Raw genomic sequence first — 18,820 nt, 5'->3', positions numbered from 1 at the left:
AGTAAGGTTAATTTAGACCCAACAGTTCCCCTAGTAAAATTTTTCTATAGAAAGGCCAAGGCTAATAGTCTAAAAAAGTTCATGGAACTTTCCAAGCAACTTAGGTTTGATTAAAAACCCAAGTGGTTCATCAATGAGATTTGGACAGAAAGCCCAAGGCCATCAATCCAAAAATGTCCATGGGACTTCCTAAATATCTTGGGTTTGATTAAAAAATTCAAGGGGTTTCCCACCGAAGTTTGGATGGAAAAGTCAAGGCTATCAATCCAAAAAAGTCCATGAGACTTTCCAAGTATCTTCGATTTGATTAAAAAATTCAAGGGGTTCCTCATTGTGGTTTAGACTGAACAACTAAGGCCATCAGTCGAAAAACTTCCAAAGTATCTTGGGTTTGATTAAAAACCCAAGGGGTTCCTCACAAAAAGGTCTTCTGCCGGCCTATCAACAAAGGAGAAAAGCCTTAATTGGCCTGTCGACCTATCAACAAATGAGAAAGACCTTAATTGGCTTGCCAACCTATCAATAAGGATGAAAATGGGTCGTGCTGCCCTATTTAGGCTCGGACCAAACTCGGCCCGTAAGACAAAGGAGTCGAGCTCGGCCTTATTGCTAGGCTCATTTATGATTTAGGGTCGAGCTCGGGCTTGGAGAAGTCCGGCCCGTAGACCCTAGAGCCTATATATATACACATATTTATATTTATAATATCATATATGATATATGTAAAATTATAAATATATTCAAAAGCCCAATGAACTGTCCATTGCTGAAGCCCATTTAATAAGCCCCTAATTCCGTAAATCCCTAATTCCTCACCTGTTACCATGACACTTGGTAATTGCGATATATTTGTTGATACATGTTCTTTACTACATAGTATTAGCGGGGACTATTCACTTTTTATGTTTCTTATTCTATAAAAATATCATGCCAATCTTAAGGGATATGGGAAATTGAACTGTGTAATGCATTATTGGTTGTACAACGGCTACAAATTAGGTTTCAAATTCTTCATACTCTTTGCACTTTGGTTAATTGCTACTTTACTATGTTGGAGTCTTGGAGATTACAGAGTAGACTTGGAGATTCATGCCTGCTTGCAATTAAAAAGGATTGTTGGAGTTTCATTATGATTTTTTTTTATTGTTATGAAGAATTTAACTTCTATATTATTTTGGAGTTTAATTATGGATTTTATGTAATGTTGGCTTCTATTATTTTGAAGTTTAATTATGGATTAATGTTGGCTGCTATTGTAGAAATTTGACTTGCATTAATATTGGATTTCATTTGACTTGCTATTTTTTTCTAGGCTTTTCTTATTAATGATCAAGCCTACAAACGGACCGGGTTGAGTCTAGGACTTGTTATTTTCAAATGACTCTTGAGAGAAGTCAAGTTTTTGGAGCCCTATTAGGGCTCGAGCCTAGTTTAAAGGGAAAGAGATGAGCCTAGGGCCTGTCAGGGCCTGACTCAGCTTGGCCCTATTTCATCCCTACCTATCAATAAGGCCTATCGGCCTATTAACAAATGAGAAAAAGGCATGGCCTATCAATAAATGAGAAAGGCCTTAATGGCCTGTTGGCATATCAACAAATGAGAACGACCTTAATGGCTTGCCGGCCTATCTACAAAGGAGAAAAGATCTTAATGAGCTGCCAGCCTATCAAAAAATGAGAAGCTGACCTATGAATAAAGGAGAAATACCTTAATGACATGCCAATCTATCAACAAATGAGCAAGACCTTAATGACCTGTTGGCCTATCAACAAAGGAGAAAGGCGTTAATGGCCTGCTGGCCTATCAAAAAATGAGAAAGGTTTTAATGGTATGTCGGCCTATTAACAAATTAGAAAGGCCTCAATGGTCTGCCGGTCTATCAACAAAAGTGAAATGACTTAATGGAAAATCAACTAATCAACAAAGGAAAAGGGCCAGGATGGACGGCCCAAACTAGGGAGGCTGAATGGCCAACCATGTAGCAACACGTAAGAAAAATATACAAGTACTAAAAAAATAAAATAGTCTTCATTAATTAAATAAAGCAAGTACAAAAGTTGGCTCAAAAGCTCACATTTATATCTAAATATGAAAAAGATGAACATAAAGGCCTCTTCATAAGCCTGATCGACTGTAGCTAGAGGCTGAATGCCAAAGGGGGTCAGTAACAGAATTTTGCTCTTGCCCATCATCAGTCCAGCCATCTGGGCCATTCTCTTCCACGGTTGCTAACTTATCTTCAATTTCAATATGAAGTATCCCAAAAGGGACACTACCACCAACAACTTGGGAGGTCTTAACAGTAAGAGTAAGATCAGCCTCAAGAGGAAAATAATCTAATATACTCTCCTTAATTTCGTCTGAAGAGGAAAACTTGATGTTGCCTTGGCTCTAATAAGGATAATCTCTTGGGATGTTCATCTCCATCAAGGCATCCCTCGACCGAAAGGTCTCATTTATGCAAATGTGCATAAAAACTATTCATAATCTTGAATTTTTGTTTCTCTTTCCACAGAGAAGGATGTATAGGGCAAACTAGTTTTTTAAGTTCCATGAGATCAAGAAGGGCAATAAAGTTTACCATGTGCGTTTTTCCTAGAAGGGGAAGGCAACTTATGATGGCAATTGATTGAGCAAATTTATCGAAGGAAAAGGAAAGAGATACGGCGGAAGGATTTCAGAAGAGAGGTGCTTACCGGGGTTCTGACCAACAAGGTATGTTGATCATGATGAAGCCCTTTCCCGAGTTAAACAAACAGAAGAATTACGTGACAACTTGTAGGACTTTGAAAGGCTATCGAATCAAGTGCATGAATGGCCCAAGAATGCCCTTATAGGGACTTTCATCAGAGGCTTCAAACCAAACTTGACGAGAGAGGTTAAGGCGAGCCGGGCACGCTAAAAGCCAGATTGGTCATCAAACAGTCTATTTAAAGGTGGCTGATATATTGCCTGAATAAGATAAACTAAAAGCACATACATGATCACCTTAGCTTATAAAGCTCTTGCTTAGCTGACAAAAAGATAACCAAATGCACCCTAAATCTGGAACCCGAAACAATTGGCGGCTTGAGTTGCCGGTGCTGGCTACTACACAGGAACTATCAAGAATGGAAGCAATTTAAACTCAATAAATGCCATTGGAAGTGCCAGTATACCAGATTTACAAACCAATATACAGTTGCTACATGCAGCTGCCCTAAAGTTCTTCCATTCATGTTTTCAGCACCCAATAAGTGAACTTGATAATCACAAGTAAAAACACATTGTTTAGAATACTGCATATAATATTTTCTGTTCCCAAGGCTCTCAGGCAGAGAGTTCTGTAAACAATCATGAAATCTTTAAGTACAGGAAAGCAGGTCAACAGAGATGACCTCTTCTATGAACTTTGAGATGTCCATTTACAGATAGAAGATAGAGCAGGTCAATATAGACATGACCTTGCGGAAGATTGCTTGATCAAATTATTCTTTACATAAGAGCAGGTCAACAGAGGTGACCTTGCAGAAAATTACCTGATCAAATTATTCTTTAGATAGTCTTGGAACCACCTTCCTCCAAGACCAGTTTGTTGAGATGCTGCAGCGTTACATCGAAATCATCTTGGCTTCTCAGGAGGCTGAGTCTTACATACCGATCTTCTGCACCGAAAGCTTTACCTGCTCGACCTATGATATTGGCTGCTTCCAGGACTGTGTAACAATTTTTATCTTCTTCTCTCTCACACTTCAACCATGCATAAGCTGCAAGAAATTAAGTTCCAACATTATCTCTGTTGGTTCATACAGTACAGAAAAAGCCTATGCCTCAGAATTACCTGGTGAAGCTTCTCTAATTTTGTTGAAATAGGTGCAATTTTCAGGTGGGATTTCTTGAAGAGAGAAACGTTTCGACATTGATACTGTCTTCCTTATTTTTACCCAGCGACTGCTCATTGTCTCGTGACCAAAATTGAACAAATCTCTTGCTCCCCCTTCAAGCACTACTTTCAGAAGCTTCAATGCCCTTAATTGAGTATCACGAGAAACACCCATCGTATTTAGTTCCATATACCTTGCCATTCTTTCATACACAGCTTTGTCCTTCACCACTGCCCATCTGTATCATCAGAGAAATATGGTGGTTAGAGATTTGTGAAAACTTCTGTGCATTTAAAGAGTTGTGATGTTATAAGGCCGTTAAGCACTCATTAGGGAACAAGTAATCATAGTCTGAATTGTTTAAGGATGTGATGAGGGTGTTACCCGAATCTTGAGCCAGCATGACCAGTGAGCTTGGAAATGGTAAATATCATAAGATCATCATCTGCTGGAGCTGGAATTCCTGTATAATGAGGCCAATAGTAGGCGCGGTCATGGATCGCTTTGGTGTAGAAGCTATGAAGCACTGCCTTGTTCAATTTTCCATCAGGATTATTTGGTGCAGTTACAAACTCAATGAAATTGGCATTAGCATAATCTGAATAGTTCATCCATGATGATGTATCTCCTTCAAACTTAAATTGGACAGAGTTGGAAACTTCTGTTTGCAACTGGTAAAGATTGTAGAAAGGGATTGAGACCACAACCCTTGCAGGTGAAGAAGAAGAATTGAGAGGGGACAAGGCGTAGACTGCAGCCATAAGGACTTGGGTGGAGCCAGCACCAAAAAGAATGTGTCTCCCATCGGTGACTGCATTTCCAACAAGGGCATGTAGTTTACGAATGTGCCGCTCGAGCTCGGCTGAGATGGTGGATTTATCATGGTATGAATATCCCATCCTGTGCCATCCGGCTACTACAACTGCACTACTGGCTGCTTTCTGCATCCAAAAGGGCTCCAAAAAATATGGATCCCCACTGCAAACAAACATCATACTTCGTAAAAAAAATTCTGCTTTTTCTTACTCTGTTCTTGCATTGAAAGGAAGAGAAGAGAAGAGAAGAGAAGAGAAGGAAGAGAAGAGAAGAGAAGGCCACTTCTTCTTCTTCACAACCCTCCTCCTTTATCTGGGCCACACCTAGACCTAATTATGGCTTCGAGCTAGAGCAAGTGTGTGCATGGTGTTGTGTTTGTGAGGAAGACAGAGAGAGGGGAGAAAGTACCCATTAGCATCCGCAATACAAGTAAGGTTGAATTGAGAGCAATCAGAGCCTCCATAGCAAGAGTTGCACTCACAAACAGGGAGATTTCCATCAAGAACCAAGCCATCCAAGTAGGCTCTTCCATGGCCTGAGCAGTACACAGCTGCCACAGCCTCTGCTTCAGTCGCTGCTCTTCTGGTCCATGACAGATCCCAACCACCACCACCCACATATAAATTAATAATTGACAAAATGTTCAAAATTATGGAACTCACCAAGCATACCATATGCTTGGAGCTTAAATTCTTAGCCATTTTTGGTTCTCTGAAAGATCCTTCTCTTTCTTCTGGTTCAATAAAAATGGTTTTTCTTTTACTTTTCTGGTTGGTGATGTCACCACCCACATTAGTCTAATTTGGCTAAAGCAGAAGTCTTGACATCTCCTTTGAATTTTTTTTGTGCAGTAAAATGTTGAGAAAAACATGTGGTATCTGCCATAATGATATTTGTTTAGTCATTAAGCTACAGAATCTATTTTACGTCCCTATCACTTTTACGTGCTAAATTGAATTTAGAATTATTCTTGGTAAAAGTTTTAGAGTTGAATTTAGATATAAAATAGGGACTGACTAATATGATTCTAGAATTACTGTTGAATTTGAGGGCTAAATTTTACATATTAATTTTTGGAAAATGCTTTGTCCCCCAATTTCTCAACTCAATGTTAAACCTCGTTCCCATCCAGCTTGCATGTTGTATGTTTAAGGGGCCTCGATTTGTATTCATAATCAATAGACATCCCACGTACTACATAGATTGATGGTTAAAATGAGGGATAATATTTGGAGTTGTGGCATGACCTTATCGTACCTTAATTTATTGTATTTACAACCATTAAATTAAAGTGGGGATAAGGTTTTATTATTATTATATCTCAAGACATTGAGAATCATCTCCACTTTATTGCTAAATATTTTGTATAGTTTTTTTTTTTTTTGACAGTATAACTAGGATCGCATGGTAGCAAAGGGATTTTAATAGGACATGATAATTGTAGAAATATAAGATATCTATATATTTGTTGTGATTTACCTTTGCATAGTTTTTATATTGCCAATTTTCCCAAATAAAGAAACAATTTATTCCCATTTCACGACTTTTAATTTGGTCTTGCAGGTATTTTTCATGATTTTAATAAGTGATTAACTAGGCCCACCAAATGTTTCTATCCAAAAAAATTAATAATAATAATAATAGTATTGTCTTTGTCCAAATTTGACAGGATTGCATACCCAAAGAATCTTCTATTTGTATGGACATAATCAAGTTTGAGTGAAAGAATCTTATGAGAAAAAAAAATAAATTCTTTCCAACTTTTACAGATCCTTTTTGAGGATAGACAGGATGGTTATTGAAAGAATCAATGAAGAAGACAGGACTTGGTGGGTCAGCTTTTCTATTTCTCTATCCCAAGCCTTCGCAAAACACCCCTTCAACTCTCTTGAACCCAACTTCCGAGCATAGTTTTTAAAACCGACTCATACATCGAACCGTCGAGAATGAAGGTTCAAGGTTTTCAAGGTTTAACTGTTACAATGAAGGTTGATCCCAAGTTTTTATTAAATAATAAAATAATAAATATATATTATATAAATATAATATACCTAAGAATATATTTAAATATATAATATATAAGTATATAAATATATAGATAAACCTAAGAATTGCAAGTTTAGTTTCCTAGATGGTGTATTCCAACTAACATGTATCTGTGAAACGTATAATTTTTTTTAAAAATCATCATATAAGAAATAAGGAGTTAATTATATAATGGCAAGGTTGTAAATGGAATAGTGACATTTTTGTAATACATAGTTAACAGAGGGATTTTTGCATCTGTGAAAGAAAACCAACCTTTATTCTTTCTTCCTAACCTTTATTCTTTCTTCCTCACCTACCCAACACTTCCGTCTCTCTTGCCCGTCAAAATCAATCTCCATCGTCCGGCCACCGATCTGGGCCGACGAACTATCGAATTGAAGCTTTGAACTTCCATAAGCCCATTTCGACATGCCACTGCTGTAAAAGGGTTACTATTTTGACAAAAACTCAATTTGAAGTCGCTAACTTTTCGTGGAAACAAATATTTGATCCGACCGTTGTAGAGGCTTTTGACGGCTTCCACTGCCACAGAAGTGTTTCCCAACTTGAGTTCTACATAGTCCACCCAACTTTTGGTCAGAATAGCCACCGGAGGCGAGACTACAATGTTGATTCGCAGACCAACAGTTTTTTACTAAACCGGCCGGTTCACGGGTTGACGGTTTTGACTAAATAAACCGCGGGTTATCACGGTCCAATGCATAAACGGTCCAAATACATGAATCGACCCGTGTAAGTCATCGGTACACGGGTTTCACGGTCGAATCGGCGGGCCGGACCAGTTTTAAAAACTATGCTTCCAAGTAGGGCTAAAATTTCTTAGCATGTTTCATGTTTGTAATTATGTAAAACCTGTAACAAGCAAACCATTCCCTCTCTGGATTCCCTACTGGGTCTGTGCAGTTAGGCATTCCTAGTACCTAGTCTCCAGATCCATAAAGGCCCTAAGAGCAAGCAAAAACTGCCTAGCATATTAAACATCCCTCATGTCACAAAAAAATATAGTGGAAACTGCAATAGAAAAGGCCAAAATGGTGGAGGAGAATTGCTAGTGAACGAATCAAAACTGCCTCGAATATTAAGGCAAAAGTTACGGCATAACATCTAAACATCCTCAGGTTGTCGTAATGTAAGTTAAATATAACAAACCTTGCAATGGCAACCACAAGCAGAGCTAATCCTTTGGTTTCCCGTCACAGGTACCAAAAATATTCACAATGGATTCAGCATGGAATCTGTGGAAACTAGTCTCGCTCGGAATTGGTCGATTTCTGAGACCCTTGTTCAAAAAGTTGCTTCGTCTTTTCGAGGACGCCAAAGAAAATTGAACCTCCAATACCGATCCACAGAACTCTTGGCCCAATACCCTGTGAACAACCAAAATGAAGTTTTAATTTAGAGTTATATGTTTCAATACAATCAGGATTGGATTTTACTGTAAGACATCTATTCTCAGCTTAATCGTATAAACAGATGTTTGAACACCAATCGCAAGAATTTTTGCCTTCCTGGCCAAAATATATCTACTCAAATGTTCACCATACCCACAAAATATGAGAATTGGAAGAATGCCAAACATTAGTATCGCATTTACTATGCAAAAACAGCAAGAGCAAACCTTCCAAAGAGTATGCTTGCCCTCTTCTCTCATTATAGTCAATGCACAGTCACATATTCCATTGTATTGGTTTGCTGATCCCTGGGCACGTTTAGAAAGAAAGGTACATAAATAAAGACGGTTCAATGGCTTTCCAACCAAAGAAGAAGAAGACACAAAGATTCTTACCTGAACCATCAACCTGGTTTTTATCACATCAAGAGGAGTACTTACAGCTCCAGTTATAGCACCTGTATACTAAGATCTTACTTCAGCATTGTACTAATGTACAAGTTCAATAGAAAAACCATGTTAGCCACTTCAATATTAATATTTGGAACCCAATAGAGGCATTTTGACTTCTTTAATGACAATGTAAAATCGACTTATCAAAGGCAGGGTCAATGTCGTTGACTTCTGTTAAGGCTGCTTTGTTTTGATTCTAATAATTCAAAGCTACATCATTATAGAAAGAACATTCTAACAATTCCAAGCTACATCATAATAGAAATAACACACAAGGTTAGATAACACATCCAACTACTCATCTGGAAATTGACAATTTAATATTGGATTTCCAGTAATCGCCAATTCCACCATGACAGCACAAGGGATCCAGCACTATTTTAAAAAACAGCTGTAGCCAAACATCTTATCTCTGCCTAAGGTCCAATAACCGCCAAGAAGAACAACACAAAAGCAGAGGTGCATCATAATGGGTGATCACTTGTTATAGTGACTCTGTTGCTGGTGTCTTATCTTCAGAAATATGTTTGACATCAGTCCCCAGGAAAAGTACTTCTTTAATAATCTCAAACAAAATGGAAAAAAAAGAAGTTAACAGGACTAACTTCTGGATCCTCTCATGGAAGGAGCTTGGTTTCCAATACACAGAAGGTACTTGGGTTAGTATGACGATGAGCATGACCCTCTACCCGACATTTGTTAGCAATCATATCTTTTATGATATGGGCCGCAGGAATTTTCTGGAGTAAATAATAAAATTTGAAACCAGTAGTAACAACGGATGGTGTATTTTCCAAGACTATCAAGAAAGACACAAGCATGAGTAAAGTAAGATCCGCAGATATATAACTGTCCAAATTTTCTCAAATAGTTACCAGCGAAAGCACCAATAATAGCATTCTCAGCATCATTCAGATCCCTTTTTGCCTGCAGAAAAGGAAGCGAGTTATCATTGCTGCCCAACATTTTTTACCAAAATTGCACATCAGGATAGAGATTTTTGTTTCATTAAATATAAGGCAACAGTAGTAGGGCCCATTCTTTCATCATTACTGAAGATATCTAATAGTATGATCCTACACTGACAATTGCCAAATAAAGAAATTCAGTTACAAGTGCATAGTTGACACGCACAAATACTGGCACAAGGAAGTTTACCGCCAGTTTATATCCTAACCGAAGTTGCTCGTAGAGGCAAAATTGGATGGCATCAAAAGGCAAATCTCGCAGTAAGAAGGAACCGTACCCCTACATCAAAAGGTCAATACATAATGTGTGGTGAGAACAACTCATGGACTAAGAAAGCAAATACGATTCACATGCACAATTGCAACTGAATATCATTAAAAATCATGAAAATGGAGAGGAGCTCATAGAGAAAAAATAGTGCACCCTGTTTACATATAACTATATAAGATCCCAATTCACACACAGTAAACCCTTCTTTTACTACAGGATGATACTCCAAACTATCAGACTGCAGTATTGAATCTTAGTTTGAGAATGAGTGATAATAATATACCGTATAGAGACCTTTAATTCCCTCCTTAGCTAGAATCACACGAACACAATCAGAAGCTGAAGCAAATTGGCAGGTTTGCATCCTTTGCTTAACAACCTGAAAATGACTTGATGAGTACGGGTTGCAAAGGCAAGAGGAAAAGCTAGTTAGAAGAAAAGCAACCTACCTCTGTTGGCACGCGTAGAATAGAAGAAACAGCACCTCCAATAACACCTGCAATCTGAATGAAGTCTTCAAACCTCTTATAAAAATACTAAAATGGCTCTATCCAGTACATTGAATAGAAAGATTCTCAAGAAAAAAAGAACAAATGGCCAGCATGAAGAAAAAAAAGAACAAATGGCCAGCACCGTCATCGTTTAACTGAAAAACTCAAGCGACCATAACTAAGCAACTGCAAAAGTTTTATCCCCAGTTGAAGACAGTTCTATGATGCTTATAATAACATGATCAAAAGTTTTGTCATGATATGTTGGACAAAGCTGGTAAATAGATGATTTTAACTTCCAGAAGAAAAAAAAAATAAAGGCAGAATAAACTCCCATATCAGATTGCATACAAGCAGTTGAAGAACTATAGGATTTGTAAGCACCACATGCTAGGATTAGAGTACCAACTTGAAGCAAGTTAAATTAGATTCAGCAATAAAACTTACCAAAGGTGCAAGGGCACCGAAATTTTCAGGGAAGGTTTCCAGCAATTTCTGCTTTGTAGGTTCATAAACGCCAACAAATAGAGAAGATGCTCTGTGGACAAAAAAAAAAAAAGGAGAACCTTATTGGCTACAGCCCACAGGCCACAAAACGAAGAACTAATCTAATAATTATTTGCATAAATTTGGGCACTACGTGAATCGATAAGAAAAGGAATAAAAATGACTTCAATCTAATACATAAACTAACATAGACTAACACCAAAACGTAGAAACATCTTCTTATCATTTAGCTTAGAGACAGTAGAAAAATATGTTCTTATTCATGGCATTTAACATATTAAATCGCAGTATATGACCCATTATCCTCCATTTCCAAGAAATAAGCAGTTTGCGATAGAGAAGATGAACTCAATAAGCAAGCAAAATGTACAAAGACAGAGTACAGTCACGTCGGTACTTTTGAAAAGAGAACTCAAACAAGATAATTTGGAGGTTCAGTGTGTAAGGGGAGTGAAGCATCATGAATATGAAGAGTTGTCTCAAGGACTTTGGTCAAGGACATATTGCTCCTAATTGCATATGAATATTCCTATGAAAATAGGTCCATGTTTGTTGGAGTTATGGATCCACCTATACTCAAGGAAATATTGAGTCAGGAGGACTCATAAGTGCAAAATGACACAAGTTACTTGTGCCTCAGCTTGAGTTTGGCAGACTACAGAGTACAGAGTTACCTGTGACTACTAATTAATGTCGTACAAGAACTCAAGCTTGAATCGCAAGCTTCACACACTACTAAAGTTGCCAAGTTCAACCAGATTCCAGCGTGGTACAAGGATCAAAATTATTTTTTTTTCCGTTGGTTGGAAAAAAATACTTTATTAAGCACCATGCATGTGCAGAGTAGAGGAATTACAAAGAGGCTACATTGATAGCCACAATAAGACTGTTGTGAGTTCCCGACCACCACAACTTCAGAGTTCAGATTAAAAAAGATATTCTCAACGTAACAGTCTATTGAAGTTTTCCTAATGTTCCAGAATCCAGAGCACCACAACTTTAGGGTTTTTTTTTCTTTTTTTCCTGCATATAGAACTCCAGGTTGTTAGCTATTCTGCTATCATACCACCTGCGACCCATTTGATGCCCACGAGACTTCAGGCAGCCTTCAAGATATGTATGGACCAATGACAAGGAAGAAGAATGTGATTTGTAGAGAGCATCTCTTTACCATGCCTTCCTTTAGGTTGTCCATAGTCAAAATCCTACCCCAAATGACCTCCTAACAGAAAAATGCTGTCGTGGGAGGTGCTTTAGGCTTACACACGCAATGCCAAGAGGAGAGGGGTGGTGATGGTAGGCTTTTATAAGCTCTACGTAGTAAGACTGAACCGTGAAAAGATTACCCTTGGTCATCCTCCAACATAGTCTGTCTTTCATATTATGGTCTATTCTAGAAACTATGTCACCCTTGATTTTAATTCCCAGTCTTGTTGTTCTACTGAAGTTTGTATTCCAATAGGTCCCAGCAGGTTCCAGAAGTTCATCATTTTTCATAAAAATTTAGGCTCGGCTCTGTTTAATTTAGGTACTCTTGGTAGTAATCAAGGTTTCTCAATCTCACGACTATTGGCGATTGAGAATGGCTCTGTAAAATTTTGCACTTTTCTCCAATTTTGACCAAGTCGTCTGTCACAAACCTGACAATTAAGTATTAACTAAACCTCCACCAACTGCTATCTGAACCATATGTAAGTTCCTCAAACCTTTTGCTGGTTTACAATTGTTGCATTCTCGCAGAAGCCAAACAACACTAAGGAACTTGTAAATTCAACTAACAGGAGCTTTAGTAGGACTAACCACATCCAAGCAAAGCTTACAACTTGAAAATCGTCTAGAGACAAAATATGTATGTTAACTCACTCATAATTAGGTTGGCTTGGATTGCTTACACTCCCATCTGGTGTTATGTGTAGAATATCTTAGTACATTACAGCTTGAAACATTTATTTCCTTTAAGGATCTCCAAGTTGGACATCTCAAGTTTTTCCAGAAAATTAGTCCATGTTACAAAATGTTGGAGCCGTAATTTACTTCTCATGTCTAGTTCTTTTATTTTCTGGTTGGAATATGAGAAGCGTAAGAGTGGACAAATATTGCACACTAATCTTTCATATAATATGCGTGTACATGGCAAGTGGATTGCATGAAGCCCATCCTGAAAGCGAAATATCAGGGTTGAGCTTTAAAATACCAAAAAGAGTCTTGTATAGCAATGCAGTAAACTGCCTATAATGGTTCTCTGTATATGATTTCTCTTCCATAAAAGAGCTCAAAGGTAAATAAAAGAGGAGAAAGATATTGATGCTTAACCTGCATGCTCACAGACAACACAGTGACACACACACCACACCATATATATTACCTGTAACATGATATTTTTGATCACTTACAGTAAGACTCCAGCAAGGTTTCCAGCCAATCCTGAATAAAGACCCTTTAATATAATTTTTCCTTCACCATGGACAGCCTAATATGAGACCCATGGACAGTTAATACCAGTAACTCAAAGACATAACAAATTTTAAATGTTATAGAAATTTGCCATTGTGTTTCAACAATTCAAAAGACTAACAGACTAAAAACAATAGGATGATAACTCGCAGGGGTACCGAAAAAAGACTAAATTAGCACTCATGGATGGACCATCCAAAATGTCAGAGCTCCTTCTGTTGATTTTCACAACTAGAAAGTAGAAACTAATTTGAGATAGATTTAAAAACGGAGTTGGGCATTGAAACAAAATTTACAAAACTAAATGAACGGAGCAACATTTAACAAGTCAAACCACCTGTAATCGAGTTTTTATTGTATCAATAGGATATAAAGCCGCTTCTACAACAACACCAGCAATACCTCCAGTTACAATGCCCCCTGAAGAATGAATAAAAAGAGTTTCAAGATCATTAGCCGCTGTAAATCCTCTAATTCAATTTTTATTATATTTTATATAGAAACACTAAGACAAATAGACTCTTCAAAAGCTTATGGCAGGAAACCACATCAGGTAACATAGCTTGCTCAGAATTGGTAAGGGGTAACAGAGAGATATTGTCCGGAATGGCATGAACCAAACAGAGATTTTCGGATATTTAAAAGCAGAAATCATCACAAAAGACGCCTATTTTCCCCCATTTACCTAAAACTCCAGTTTCAAAGGTAATTTACGTAAAATTTACTATCAGGTCCCTGAAGAGCACCATTTTTTCACCTAGCAGAACCAGCTAATAACCAAGCTGCACTAACAACTCCAGGAAAGTAGCATCACAGTATGAGGCTCACAGCGTTATGCCCTCTAATATCTACGGCCATGCCTCAGTTAAATATGAGAAATTAGTTCTATTTCAGTTATTACGAGGGATCTTGCACTTCTCCATCTACCATGGACATGCATAAAAAATTTAGTAGCTATATTCTTCACGTCCTAGGAAGATATCTAAGGGATTAAAAATTTTGAGTCCACACTCGAAGTATTACTGTTGCGGCTCTCTAAGATAACATGATTGTATTGCTTAAATAAATGTATCCACCATTCTTGTGAAATCATAAATTTTCTAATTTACGCTTCCTCCTTTCAACAGAACTTTCCAGAGAATAAGAAGTCCAGGCAACTGCACGAAGATTTCTCATCGTAACACATGCAAAGCTGCCTCAAATAAAATAGTGCTAGTAGGATCCGTAAGCTCGAGCATAGCGACAAGAACGGCCTCCATATGGTTTCAAGTCAAAACAAACTCTATGTTCCATTTAATCAGAGTCTAACATGGACGGATAGAACTTCCACAGGTAATCTCGTACGTACCATAGAAGACACGAAGTAAATCAACTGGAACGCACTCTGCTACTCTAATTGAAGCTGGAAAATCGTTCGGAATTTTCTCGGGATTTGACATTGTCAGAGAAAATGCAGCATCTGCCAAAACGAATTCATATACGCATTCAAGCAAGCAAGAAAGTAAAAGAGAAGGAAAACGGAAGTAAGAATTACCAGTTGAGGCCGTTTGGGACGAAGAACGCTCGAGGACCATCGACAGCAATCAAATCACAGACTTGGCTGCACCAATTGCAATTCCAGTTAACTACTGGTTAGCAATTGTATGTAAAAAGAGGGACGAGCGAAATAGACTGAGTTGTGTTGCAACTGGTGTTTCCAGGGAGAATTTACAGATGCTGCTAGGGGTGTTCATCGGGTTTAAAAACCCGGTCCTACCCGGGATTTATCAGGCAAGCCCGAGATCCTTTTTGTCTGTCCGGGCCAAACCCGACCCGAAGAGCTCTTAATAGAGCCGGGTTTCAGGTCAATATTTATTTAATTTTTCGGGTTATCGGGTGATCCGATAACCCGACTCAATAAATATCTATATTATAAGATATGATATTACGTGGCCTTCTTTATGTTTTTAAAAGAAATTTTCTTGTGCTTTCGATGTGGGAGTTTTTGAAGCCTTATATCATTAATATCCACTAGTTTATGATGTTAATCCCAATCACTTATTGCATCTAACAGTGATATTACTATATTACTTGCCACATCATTACTATCTACCAACTCCCCCAATTAAAGAAGCGAAAATGATATGTGTCCCTAATTTTCTCATCCCTAAACTTCCTTAATCTATGTGGCTGTACAACTCAACATGCCACATAGATATCCAATTAAATAACCAAATTATCAATTAAATAAAAGATATAATTAATTCTGTAATTACTGTTTCTCTCTCATCTAGGTATTTTTTTGTTGTTTACTCCTATTGTATTCGTCTATTCTCTCTCGCAACCTGCGAACTAGTTTTTGCTCCTTTGAAGCTTGAGAAACAATCAATGGCGAGTTGTTTTTCTATACGTGTTTGATCTAGGAGTTTACGGTGGTGTTCGGAGCTTCCTCTTACGTACGTGTTGTTTGGAGCCTTTGGTTTCCAAAAACAATCAATCGCACAGAACTGAAGATGCAAACATTCAATGCTTCGTTTTGGTTAGTTTGCATTAGTTTACGAGTTCTTTGAATGAATGCAACGCTATTTCGCGTATGAACTTATGTACAATTATCTGCGATTTTGATATGGCATGCGATTTTGTTTTCTTTGTTGGTATGATGCTCAGATCTCTCACATGCAATTGTTTGTAGGTTCTTAGTTTTGGTATTTTCGTTACTTTTTATGTTGATGAGTGGTGAATGTAGTTTGGGATTATGTGTACAGTGGCTTATTACACTGTTGAATTATTAATTACATTGTATTAGTGCTTAATTACATTGTGAAGTACTTACTGTAATTAAATGGCAATTTTGCAGTGACAATATGCAGTTCACTCTGAAGGAGAATTACCATGACCAATTAGATCATGTGGATAGTGTAGATGTTCTCAAGCCGATGATTGGGATGTTGTTTGATTCTGTGGATGACTTGTTCAATTTTTATAAGGATTTTGGTCAACACAATGGGTTTTCTGTTAAGAGGAGATCCATAAGTAAGGATAGTAGTGGGATGTACAAATATTTGGTATTTACGTGTGGTAGGTCTGACAAATTTTATAGTCATTCGAAGAATTCTAAATTCTATTTGTCATCGTGCATTCTCTAAGAATGAATGCAAGGCTAGGATTGCTGGACGGCTTTCTATTAATGGTAAGTGGGAGATAACTCAGTTTAACAATAATCACAACCACGAATTAAGTCCAAGCCAATCAAGATATTTTAGGTGCAATAGGGAAATTAACCCATATGTGAAAAGGCAGCTGGAGATTAATGATATGGCAGGGATTAGGCCGAACAAGAGTCATAATGCTTGTGTTATTGGAGCTGGTGGTCATGAAAATTTACCATTTCTTGAGAAAGATACTCGTAACCTTATTTCTAAAGTAAGGCGTATGCGTCTTGGTGAAGGTGATGCTGTTGCAGTTCAGAATTATTTCCTTAAAATACAATCTAACAATGAGGGGTTCTTTTCTTTGATTGATTGGGATGATGATGGGAGATTGAAGAATGTTTTCTGGGCTGATCCACGTAGTGGGGCAGCATACAAAGAATTTGGTGATGTTGTGACGTTTGATACGACATACCTCACCAACAAGTATGACATGCCATTTGCTCCATTTGTTGGTGTTAACCACCATGGTCATTCTATACTTCTCGGTTGTGTTCTCATATCTTCGGAAGATACAGAAACATTTGTTTGGTTATTCAGGACATGGCTAGCTTGTATGGGAGGTGTTGCTCCTCAAGGTATAATAACTGACCAAGATAGGGCAATGAAAAATGCTATAAGAGTTGTATTCCCAGATACCGAGCATAGATTGTGCCTGTGGCATATAATGAAGAAAGTGCCGGAGAAGTTGGGTTCTCACATAGAATACGATGGCATAAGACGGTTGTTGACTAGAGCCATCTACGATTCTCAGAGCATATACGAATTCGAAGGTGGGTATCACAATATAATTAAATAATATTCAGTGTAATTAATTATCATATCAATGCAATTAAATATTGTAATGTAGTTGAAGTTTTTATTTTGCAAACTAATTGTAACCAAGTATTTCCTATTTGTTTTGCAGATTCTTGGCATATGTTGATTTCATTTTATCAGTTGGAAGATAATGTTTGGTTGTCTTCTTTGTACGCCGAGAGGGAGTTGTGGGTACCTATCTTTGTGAAGAAATATTTTTGGGCTGGAATGTCTACAACAGGGCGAAGCGAGAGCATGAATGCATTTTTTGATGGATATGTGAATTCGAAGACGACATTGAAACAATTTGTGGAACAATACAATAATGCTCTTAGGAAAAAGATTGAGAAGGAAAGTCAAGCTGATTTTGATTCCTTCCACAAGCAACTATCTTGTGCTACATTCTATGATATGGAGAAGCAGATTCAAAAACTGTATACTGTACGAAAGTTTTTGGAGTTTCAAAAAGAATTGACTGGAATGATGTATTGTGGATTTAAATCAATTGACGAAAGGGAATGCTCGACTCATTACGTATTATATGAAGATGTTGTGTTTGGTGAAGGTGGTAAGAAGAAGGTTATGTTTGATGTGATGTATGATGGTGAGGACGTTAGTTGTTCATGTTTGAGTTTCGAGTTCAGAGGAATTATTTGTAGGCATGCGCTAGCTATGTTTATTGCTAGGGATATTTTTGTACTCCCAGACAAATACGTGCTTACGCGGTGGAGGAAAGATGTAAGGAGGTGTCATTCACGTGTGAAGATTAATTATGATGGTTGGACATTATCCAATGAACAACGCCGTTACGATGATATGTGTAGATCTTTTTCTCAGTTGGCTGATGTGGCTGCTGACAATGAAGGTTATTTTGTTAATGTAATGCAGTGGATTAAAGTTTCATTGAAGAATATGACACCAAATTCATATGTGTCATTGGTCCCGGGATCCTCTAATCCAAATGATCCAATTGTCAAAAGAGGGAAAGGACGTCCAAGTAGTGTAATGAAGCGGAGGATATTCAAAAGGAGGAGCACGGGGAGTAGCAGTGGTGTTGCTGGATCGTCAAGATCAAATGATATTTCTGTGTTTTGAGAATTCGATCAATTGGTGTTATGTAATTTTTTTTTAGACATTGGATTTGTTGTTATTGAGTTTATGACTTGTATTAATTTTAATTCTGGGAATGAGTTTGACAATTTTTAGTAATTTGTGTTGAGTTTCATTAAATGCATTTTTGTAATTTGTTCTAGGTGTCAAATACGTTACTTCAATATTTACACTATTTTTAATTATTGCACATTGTAATTACTTACATTGTAGTATGTACACCGTGCTTAGCCATCGTATCATATATATTCAAGCAATCACAATTGCTAATCCATTTACTTAAGGACACTTTGCTCAATTTTATAACTGAATGAACTTGGATGGCCTAGATGGTTATAGATTTGGGCGAAAAAAGTACGCATGGTAAATTTTCATAATCGTCCAATTCTCAATGTAATAAATTATGCAAAAAATGTAAATATTTACATTGTATAGTCTCACAATATAATGAACACCAACATC

At 37.4% G+C, this 18,820-nt stretch overlaps 3 protein-coding genes across 3 annotated transcripts; 1 reads left to right on the top strand and 2 right to left on the bottom strand.

Annotated features, from left to right (window-relative positions):
• Positions 1–3,251: 3,251 nt before the first annotated feature.
• On the bottom strand, positions 3,252–5,410 carry LOC120016325 (tryptophan aminotransferase-related protein 4-like). The gene is made up of 4 exons (XM_038869045.1): positions 5,088–5,410; positions 4,248–4,841; positions 3,821–4,101; positions 3,252–3,746 (listed from the first exon to the last, which is right to left on the bottom strand). Exons 1-4 carry the CDS (start codon positions 5,378–5,380, stop codon positions 3,535–3,537), a joined length of 1,380 nt encoding a protein of 459 aa, XP_038724973.1. The 5' UTR covers positions 5,381–5,410; the 3' UTR covers positions 3,252–3,534.
• Positions 5,411–7,773: 2,363 nt separating this feature from the next.
• Positions 7,774–14,974, bottom strand: LOC120015997 (probable S-adenosylmethionine carrier 2, chloroplastic). Its single transcript, XM_038868536.1, has 12 exons — positions 14,797–14,974; positions 14,611–14,721; positions 13,600–13,682; positions 13,202–13,278; positions 10,749–10,839; positions 10,260–10,313; positions 10,094–10,189; positions 9,730–9,819; positions 9,447–9,498; positions 8,515–8,576; positions 8,347–8,427; positions 7,774–8,095 (listed from the first exon to the last, which is right to left on the bottom strand). The coding sequence occupies exons 1-12, from the start codon at positions 14,834–14,836 to the stop codon at positions 7,973–7,975; spliced, it is 960 nt and encodes a 319-aa protein (XP_038724464.1). The 5' UTR covers positions 14,837–14,974; the 3' UTR covers positions 7,774–7,972.
• A 1,131-nt stretch (positions 14,975–16,105) lies between these two features.
• On the top strand, positions 16,106–18,343 carry LOC119979789 (protein FAR1-RELATED SEQUENCE 5-like). Its single transcript, XM_038822423.1, has 3 exons — positions 16,106–16,306; positions 16,389–17,223; positions 17,358–18,343. The coding sequence occupies exons 1-3, from the start codon at positions 16,106–16,108 to the stop codon at positions 18,341–18,343; spliced, it is 2,022 nt and encodes a 673-aa protein (XP_038678351.1).
• The last annotated feature ends 477 nt before the right edge of the window (positions 18,344–18,820 follow it).

This window comes from Tripterygium wilfordii, chromosome 15 (genome assembly GCF_013401445.1).
Source record: "Tripterygium wilfordii isolate XIE 37 chromosome 15, ASM1340144v1, whole genome shotgun sequence".
Classification (NCBI taxonomy): domain Eukaryota; kingdom Viridiplantae; phylum Streptophyta; class Magnoliopsida; order Celastrales; family Celastraceae; genus Tripterygium; species Tripterygium wilfordii.
This window is presented reverse-complemented; position numbering and strand designations above follow the sequence as displayed.